Source organism: Volvox carteri (genome assembly GCF_000143455.1).
Source record: "Volvox carteri f. nagariensis unplaced genomic scaffold VOLCAscaffold_5, whole genome shotgun sequence".
Lineage (NCBI taxonomy): Eukaryota > Viridiplantae > Chlorophyta > Chlorophyceae > Chlamydomonadales > Volvocaceae > Volvox > Volvox carteri.
In genome coordinates, this window is record NW_003307548.1 from 1,591,278 (window position 1) to 1,600,127 (window position 8,850).

The 8,850-nt window shown below is 57.0% G+C and overlaps 1 protein-coding gene across 1 annotated transcript in view; it reads right to left on the bottom strand.

Moving 5' to 3' along the window:
* VOLCADRAFT_87444 (uncharacterized protein) overlaps positions 1-8,850 on the bottom strand; it is a gene marked incomplete at both ends in the record, with an annotated part of 26,754 nt that overhangs the window by 7,515 nt on the left and 10,389 nt on the right. The window contains 15 exons of the mRNA XM_002947214.1: positions 362-519; positions 952-1,005; positions 1,548-1,893; positions 2,291-2,358; positions 2,719-2,811; positions 3,107-3,247; positions 3,611-3,729; positions 3,832-4,189; positions 4,908-5,001; positions 5,199-5,281; positions 5,829-5,948; positions 6,524-6,630; positions 6,973-7,096; positions 7,467-7,533; positions 8,365-8,560. Of these exons, the coding sequence (XP_002947260.1) occupies positions 362-519; positions 952-1,005; positions 1,548-1,893; positions 2,291-2,358; positions 2,719-2,811; positions 3,107-3,247; positions 3,611-3,729; positions 3,832-4,189; positions 4,908-5,001; positions 5,199-5,281; positions 5,829-5,948; positions 6,524-6,630; positions 6,973-7,096; positions 7,467-7,533; positions 8,365-8,560 (2,128 nt within the window). The remainder of the gene's footprint in view (positions 1-361; positions 520-951; positions 1,006-1,547; positions 1,894-2,290; positions 2,359-2,718; positions 2,812-3,106; positions 3,248-3,610; positions 3,730-3,831; positions 4,190-4,907; positions 5,002-5,198; positions 5,282-5,828; positions 5,949-6,523; positions 6,631-6,972; positions 7,097-7,466; positions 7,534-8,364; positions 8,561-8,850) is intronic.

Genomic DNA, 8,850 nt, shown 5'->3' on the forward strand with positions numbered 1-8,850 from the left:
GATTAGGTCTTCCCTCAGTTGGTTGACGTGATCCAACCACAAGTCCTCAGCGGCCAGATCCTAATGGGGGTGATTGGGAAAAATGAAGAAAAAATGAAAAGAGACGCCACGTGAGGTGAGGAAGGAGGGTGTGCCGGCCGAGAGAATGAGGGGCGAGGTAGACGACATCATGATTATCAGGGTAGGCAGGACAGGGGAAATTAAGGCGGCGTGGTAAGGAAGGTACTGGAAGGTAAGAAGGGCGAAGGTAAGAAAGGCGGATACCAAAAAGGACAATAAAAGACAATCCAAAAAAGGCGTTCAGAGTGTTGGGTTTCCTATCAGGATTCCGTCCGCGCGTCTTGGTGGTGAGATCGCGCACCGTTTGTTACGCGGGAGGCCGCAGGGCCCCCCAACATTTGAATTCCGTCTGGACTGGACCCGTACCTCCGACCCAAGGGTCATGACCTCGTCATTGGCCCTCAGGGGTGCGAACAGCACGTCCTCCTCCAGCCCCCCCGCGGGATCCAAACTGAGCGCCTGTCGAGATGGGAAAATATGTTTGGGGTTTGGGGGTTTGAGGGTTTGGGGGTTTGGGGGTTTGGGGGTTTGGGGGTTTGGGGGTTTGGGGGTTTGGGGGTTTGGGGGTTTGGGGGTTTGGGGGTTTGGGGGTTTGGGGGTTTGGGGGTTTGGGGGTTTGGGGGAAGGGGCTGAAAGGGGGTGAGGAGCAGGGAATGTAGGGAAGGGAGCTGAGGAGGGAACATGAGGGTGGCAGGGAGATGGCCGAAAGATTTGTCGAAAGAGTGACAATGATCGGACGGGGGTATGTCAGGGAAAGGTGACGCAGATGGGAGAGTTGCGGGGAAGGGTTACCCCCCGTAGGGTTGTCATTGAGGGTTCATGACGTGTCGGGGAGGTGTGTCGCAGAGGCTGGGGAGTGCGTGTTGTGTTTTGTGTGTGTATGTGTCGTACCTTGAGGAAGGACACCAACAGTGAGGGCATCTCGACCGCCAATGAGTGCCAGGCCTGCGGAGGCGGGAGGAGGGCGGGGTAGGGGAGGGCCTGTCCGACAAGTACAAACATACACACGCACATACACACGCACATATAAACGCATATACGCACGCACGCAAAATTGCGTGTTTTCAAATTGAACTGCCCACCATTCTGGTCAGCAAACTTGTAACCCGTCTGACGGAGACTGTCGACCACTCAGCACGCGGCCAGACTCCTTGTCGTCATCCCCCGCAGCACCTCCTTCACCTTCAACCATTCGATCAACGGATTAACCTGAACGGGACATCCTACGGGATGAAGAGCCCTTCATACCCTTCGATGCACCCTTCGGATATCTCCCCTTTTACGGGTGCGGGGGGAGGTATCCCGAAGGGGGCACCGAAGGGTATGAAGGGCTCCTCCACATACACCGTACATACATACATGTATACATACACGCACATGCACACACGCGCGTGCAATCACGTAATACCACCGCATCAAATGCCCTCTAGTGACCTTAACTGAAATAAACCCCACATAAACATTCGGGTTCCAAAAACCCAACCCACCCTCAGCACCGCCAGACGCTGCTCTGGAGGCCTCGCCAATTCCGTACTCAGCAGCAGCTCCGCACAGCGACGGTGTCCCGCTGCTACTGCTAGATCCAGCGGAGTCTGGCCGCCAAAGTTGAGCGGCAGCGGCGGAGCATTGCCGTACAGCCTGCCGCCGCCGCCGAGGCTTCCGGCCCCCAGGGCGCCTACACCCCCGCTGCCGCCGCCGCCGCCACCGCCGGAAAAATCGGCGCCGCCGCCAGCTCCCAGGCCCCCTATACCCCCGCGGCCAGGTCCCCCCAATCCGCCAGAGGTTCCTGACAACAGCGCTCGCAGCAGTACGGAATCTCCGGACATAGCCACCCTGCCGTACGGTGTGATGTGATGTGGCATGACCGGATTGGCATGATGTGTTGTGTGGTGTAGGCTTAGGATGGTGATGGAGTTAAGGATGTGTGCGTGGGGAAAATCTCCCCAACATTGAGGAAGTGGTGCGATACAATGTGCAGAGAATTGTGTATGTGGCTCGTGATGGCGGTAGCTGTTGGAGTGATGGTTGTGGCGGTTGTGATGTGGTTGATGGTTGTGGCAATTGCGGCTAAATCTCGGACAGCAGGATACCACAGCAGAGCCTCTAAGCGGCAACGGTCACTGAGTAAAAACACACGGTCAAGCCATCACATATTGAATTGCCTTTTTACAATTTTTACAAATTTACAAAGTGTCGTACAAAGATAAAAGCTCTCCATACAGTGTCGTACATGTGCAGCATGGTGTTTCCGTCTCTGATGGGCATCACCAGCAGTCCGGGGAAGTCCACGACAAGGTCCTGTGTTTTAGGTGGATGAATTGTCGGTTGTCAGTTGGAGGTTGGCGGTGGGGGACAGGGAGTGGGGAGGAGGTTTAAGAGAAGTCTTGGGTGGGGCATCAAAAAGGGTTGGCGGGACGGGCAACAACGAGGACCAGCTAAAAACCAGTTTACGAAGCCAGCTGCTGAGGACGGGAGGGATAACCCCCTCCATCGCGGTAATGACATCATCTTTATGTCTACAGGCACACAAAGAAGCTCGCGCGTATATTTGTGTGGATATGTGTGTATATGTGCTTAGCCTAACCCGGTCCTAATCCAAGTCCAAGTCCAAATCCAAATGCCAACGCTTAAAACCTCCCCCATTTGCCCCGTGCACACCTCGACGTCTGTAGGGCCCAGCAATTCCAGATCCGGATTCAGCTGTAGCAGCAACTGCTCTGGCAGGGGCTGACGATAGGTCGGGTCGTACACCTGTACAACGGTAGGTCGTACGGAAAGACATACACGCAGATCATTGGCGACGTGTCTGTGTCGAACCTTTCCGCGGTTATCTCATTGTCAGGCAATCACAAAATGTCCTAGGCCTAGAGGAGCTTATAAAAGGCAGGCAGGGCAAGCAGCAGATGAAATGTTAGGCAGGGCCCCCCTCCCGAGCTCCCAGGGATATAAGGAGCCCGGATCTGAGGTTCCCCTCCGCCCCAAACCCTTCTCCTCCCCCCCCCCCAAAATCCTCTTCCCTTCCCCAATCACGAACCCACGAACTCACCACCACTCTACCGCTGGCCAGGGAGGCCAGCACCTCGGGGAAGCCGTATCCGCACCGTTGCGAGGGCAGCAGCACCATGGCCTCGAAGGAATCGCTTTCCAAAGCGAAAGGGGGCGCCAAGGTGGGCAGACGCCGCTTGCGCTGCCAGACAGGAAGGGGGAGATGGGACCGTTCGGGGGTTTCGGAGTTGCCTGGGCCCTGCCCCCCACCTTAGGTTATCTAGTTTATGTGTTTTTATAACGGGATCGTTCGGTTACACAGGAAATTAATGGAAGTGGGGCCCTTGGGACCCTGGTCAAAACGAGGAGACAAGTTGAGGAGAAGAATGAAAAAGAATGAAAGACCCGCAGAAAGGAGGAGGAAGAGGGGGGGGGGAAATTCGTGGCCCCGGAGAAAAGAGACTTTGTTGTGGTTGCTGGGGGTTTGACAGGCCGCCTATATTGCCGCCAATTCGCTGTCTCAACCAACTCCCAACGGCCAATCAACGCCCAACCAACCAACCACCTGCATATCCCAGCAGCGTATGGTTCCATCCCTGCTGGTGGTGGCCACCACATAGTTGTTCAGGTAGACACAGCGGGTGACAGTGCGGGTGTGGCCCTCGAAACACACCAACTGCTTGCCTGAGGGTTTGGGTGAGTGGTCGGGGAATATGGTGTGGGTGGCAGTTAGTGGGGCGACGGTTGTAAATAGCGGTTATCCACATCGCATATACGCACACATACCGTTGTCCGTGTCCCACAGCCGTACGGCACAGTCGGCTCCGCAAGTAACCACGTGGCGCCTATCCGGGGAGAATGACCCATGGGTCACACTGTTCTCGTGCATGAAACGGTGCAGCTCCGGCCGAGATGGCGCATGGGGCGCTCCGCTGGTAGATTGGCTGGCGTGCAAGGCCGCCGCCGCGGCAGCGGCCGCATGCGCCAGTGCTGGCTGGGCCCTGTCGCGGCCGCGCGCGCCGCTGGGGCCGTTGCGGCTCGACCCATGGGTCAGTGGCGACGGTGCCATCGACGGAGTCAGCTCCCACAGCCGTGCCGTACGGTCCATGGAACAGGTCAGGGCGCGTCGGGCGTCGGGACTGACCTACGGGTGACGGTGACACGGTGTTTTTCTTGGAGGGGGCTCAGACGGGTTTATGGAGGGGGGGGAGGTGGATTGATTCCTTGGAGCAAGCCAAAGGAGGTGGTGCGTATATGTGCGTCCTAACGTGTCTATATACCCTAAAGGTAAGACAGGCCCTAATAACTACGATGAATGAAGAGAAGAGCGAAACACCCAAATGATGTGTGTGTGTGTGTTACATGGTTGGGGGTGCTTGACCCCATACCTGTAAAACTACCCATACGAGCCGAAGGCCCAAGGGCAATACCTACCTAAACGCCTAAAAGCCACGGAGAACAGGGAACACCGTACTATCAGCCCAGACTTGCGCCCAGAGGGGATAACCGAGTTGCAGCGAGCCCACATACGTTCCAACATCCTCGCCAGACGTACTGGCTCCCATTTCATGGCCTCCTACATGCTCTGTTGTTGATCGAATCCCTCTTCCGCACGAATATCATTATGGGCTGGGCATTCCAATAACACGTGTTTTTTCATCCTCGATTTTGCTAAATGATGTGGTAGTGCTGTAGAAAGATTCGCCGGCGGCGTTCCTAGCCGCTCGGGGACCTGACTCAATGCGTATGTACGACATTACATATGTCCGTAGTGTCCAGGCGCGGCTATCAGTAAGGTTGCGTGTGCAACTGTGTATACATCCCCACCCGGGGCCCCGCAATCCCCGGCCGGCCCGCCTCACCACGACTGCCGTAATAGCATCCTCATGCACGTGGTCCATTCTCGCGACTGGGCTGTTGCGACCCGTGGGTCCGGCCTCCCACTCCAACACGGATCTGCAGACAAACGCAGCGAAGTGCGGTTGGACAGTTGCAGGGTTGGGCGGTTAGGGGTTGCGGTTTCAGCCATGTGTTTAGTCGACCTGCGCACACTGGCATGTCACTTGTTTTTTTTATTAACACAACGTGCTACGGTGCTGATGCAACGCACCTTTTCAGCGCACCGCGAATACCCCCCCCCGAGCTGCACTTACCGGTCTTCACCCACCGACAGAACTCTGCTGGTACCGGGCACCCAGCACACCCCCGTAACACCACCCGCATGGCCGTACAGCGTCTGAAAGCGCAGAGGTGAAAAAAGTGAGGGACAGGCATACGGGCCGAGGGAGCGGGGGCAAAAAGCTCAAGGGCGTGAAACGGACGTGGGCTGGAGGTGTTTTGATTTTGGGCTGGCGCGCTAGCAACTTGTCTATGCTGCTTGCTTTGAGGGCAGGACCCTCGTGATGGATTTTGGCGTGGGATGAAAAGGGTTTACGGTTCGCACATCCCACGAGGTGTAAGGCATGCAGTACAGCTCGTACGACATAAGCGTATCCGATTGGCCCCGCTTTTTCTTGTAACTCCTTTTAGAGTCGCCGTACCTGTGCATGTACTGCTTCGTCCAGTGTCGTATACGGCAGCACCGACCCCTCTTTGCTCATCAGGACCCCTGAGCACCACCGTGCATTAGTCCGCCCTATCGTAACGGCTCTCTGGTTTCTAAGTTGTGTCGTACATGTGCGTATGCGGGTTGTGTATGTCCGTACCCGTTCTCCCCTTTCCTCTCCTCCTGCTTTCTTCACCCGCCTGCCGGTGCGATTACCCTGAAACCCCCACATCCTCACCCGCACCAGCCTGGGGCCCCCCTTAGCGCTGAGGTCCCAAATCTTGATGGTCGTGTCGTCTGAACACGTCACTGCCGTACCAGCCAATACCGCCAAGTTAGTGTACGGGTCGTGGGAGACCTGTGCACATGCCGGCGGCCGCCGGGACGGCATGGGGAGTTGGGTGCCGGCACCAGGGTTTCAGACACGGAGGGTTTGAAAGGTAACCCCAGGGGAGCAAATCGGGGCAAAACACAAAAACCCCTGGCATCTGGGGTTGGGAATCTGCACTGAACAAAGACCCGATTGGCGCCAAGATTTGGCGGCATGCGGACATTTTCAACCTAATTGATCACCCCAACTAGTAAACAACCCCTACCCTCCCTCCAGCATAGCGCATACACACACCACATGCACGCCCCTCCTCCACACAGCTACACCTACACAACCTAGCATATTCTTAATTAGTACCCTCCTCCACAACGACCCCGCACCCTCATTCAAAGCCCGCCAGCCCCTGCCTTCATCCTTCACTCACGGCGCGGTCGCCTCCTGCCACCTTCATCTCGTTTCGTTGGATAAATAAACCCCTCCCCCCTCAAACACCCTCCCCCCTTCAAACACCCTTCCCCCCTTCAAACACCCTTCCCCCCTCCCTCAAATTAATAAGCACACGTTCTCCGGTACCCAGACCCCCTCCTCAGACCCAGTCTCACCAGGCTTGCGTCATCCGATAGCGCCACACCGTCGCAGTCAAACCCCACGTGGGCCGCCACTGTTCCCACGGGGTGACCGGTGGCCATGGAGAACAGGCGCAGACAACCTGGTGACGAGGGAGAGGGTGGGGAGTGTACGGGTAGGGGTAGGGAAAGGGTCGGAGAGAAGGGGAGTTTAGGGGAGTTTGGGTTTGGCAAGGCGGTCGGGAGAAGGAGGTGGGATGGAGTGGGGCCATCAAAGGAGAGACCAGCGGACAGGAAGCCACGGCTGCAGGTGAAATTCCAGGGTGAAATTCCACGGCGGCAGGGTGTTTTTGGACGAAAAGCTTGTGCGCCCACCCAATCAGTACCAACATTCATGATTATACATTAATTGTAAATGTAGAGCATTTAGATGTTCCACTCATTTCTGCCCGCCAAGCCAAGCCAAGCCAAGCGAATGTTCTTACCCTCATTCTCTGTGACGGTGGCCACCAAGGTTCGATCCTGACTAATGGTAATCTCATTCACCATCTCCGGATGACGAGGTAGCTCCCGCCGCACGCTCACTCCAAGCAAACTCCATACCCGGACCTGGAAAGGGACACAGAGGAGCGGGAATGGGCTGTGTCTCAAGAGGAAAAACATAACGCTGCTTTGAAACAAGCCTTTCTATAGCGGTGTAGGGTAACAGGTAGAAGAGGTGGCACACATGAAAGCAAATGCTCGAAGGGTGGTTGCGAGGTTTGAGGTTGTGTGGAACAAAAGGAACTGGGCGGGGTTGGTGGTCGTTCGAGTCGAGAGTTCGTACTTCTTAGACTTGTGCGCCGAAGCAAGGAGGGATTAGCCCGGGTGGTCAGCATGGACCCTGCTGGGCCCGGGGCAATGGCCCCCTTCATACACACGGCACACAGCACACGGCACGTATTACTTCCCCCCGGGCTCATCTAACCTCACTTCTCACCGTGCCATCTCCGGATAGGGACACTATGCGGCGGCCGAATGGCGAGATCTCCAATTCCGTGGCATCCCTGGAGTAGTTCGCAGATGTTGTTCGGGTAAGGTAATATTGGGGGTTAGGGGTAGCTGGGGTAAAGACAAAACACATCAAGGCCGCGTGTGGAGGCAGGGAGGGAATGCGGCACATGTGTTGCGAATGGGACAGTGGGCGGTCAGATGGACGACCAAAAAAAACAGAGGGAAGTCGCTCGGGAATGTTATGTATCATTCCCGGCGCCCCAACCGGCCACACTGCCTGTGTGTGTGTGTGTATGTACGCGTTTATGTGTCGGATGGAGCTGATTTGGTGGCAGAACTATCACCAATTGTAGCTTAGATGCGGCAGGAGCAAAGCGAGTATAGCCTCTAAGCTAAGTTATGTACGGCAGCCGTATGGCTTGCTGAGATTTCGAATTTACTATTTCAGCTGACAGCTCCATAGTTCCGGCATTCTGCCTACACTATTGGAGCTTATTATTGTTGCTCTCACTTTCTCTCCCCCCCCTCAGTGTCCCTCGTTTATAAGCGGCAGGCTCGGCCCAGTTGGAGACCTGGCGATTAGGCAGCTATGAAGGTGGTGCAGCTATATACCCGGCGGGAGGACGATGCCGCACTGGAAACCACGCGCAACCTGGGCCTCGCCTGAGCCAGAGGGCCCCTCCTGCTATCTTTTCTGTCTGCAGTAGTGTAAGGCCCTTGGCAGCCCCGGTTCCGCCTCGCCCTGTCCTATCCGGCACCTCGAACGCAACCGTACAGCAAGCCATGAAGGCTAATAGGACATAATTACGCAATTACGCAATACAGCGATCTCACCGCAGCTGCACTCACAGCCCCACACACCCCACACCCGCAAACCTGCTTACCTTTTTCCCAACATCTCCTGAAGGTTACCGCTTGGGCCAGACCGGTGGATACCAATGACGCTGTTCCCCGACATCACCGACACCGACCCCGTCGCCACAGACGCCGTATTCCCCGCCACTGCCGGCACCATTCCGAGCACGCTTCCGGGGCGATGACCGCCAGCGCCGCCGGCACCTCCACCACCGGGCCCCCACGCTGTCGTGACGCCGCCGGCGCTGAAGGGACGAGATGCTCCGCCGGCGGCGGCGGCAGCGGCGGCGGCGGCAGCTGCCGCCTGTACAGACGTCCGGCGGCGGCGTATGCTGTTGGCTGGTGAATCGAGTGCGCTGCGACCCGTGGGACAGCCGCCGCCACCGCCACCGCCGCCATGTAGGGCAGAGGATTTCATTTTTTTGATAGCCCTCATCGTAGACGACGGTGAGGTGCCGCCGCTTGCGGCGATTGACGGGAGCGCTGTCGGCGCCAGCGGCGCTACGCTGACACCA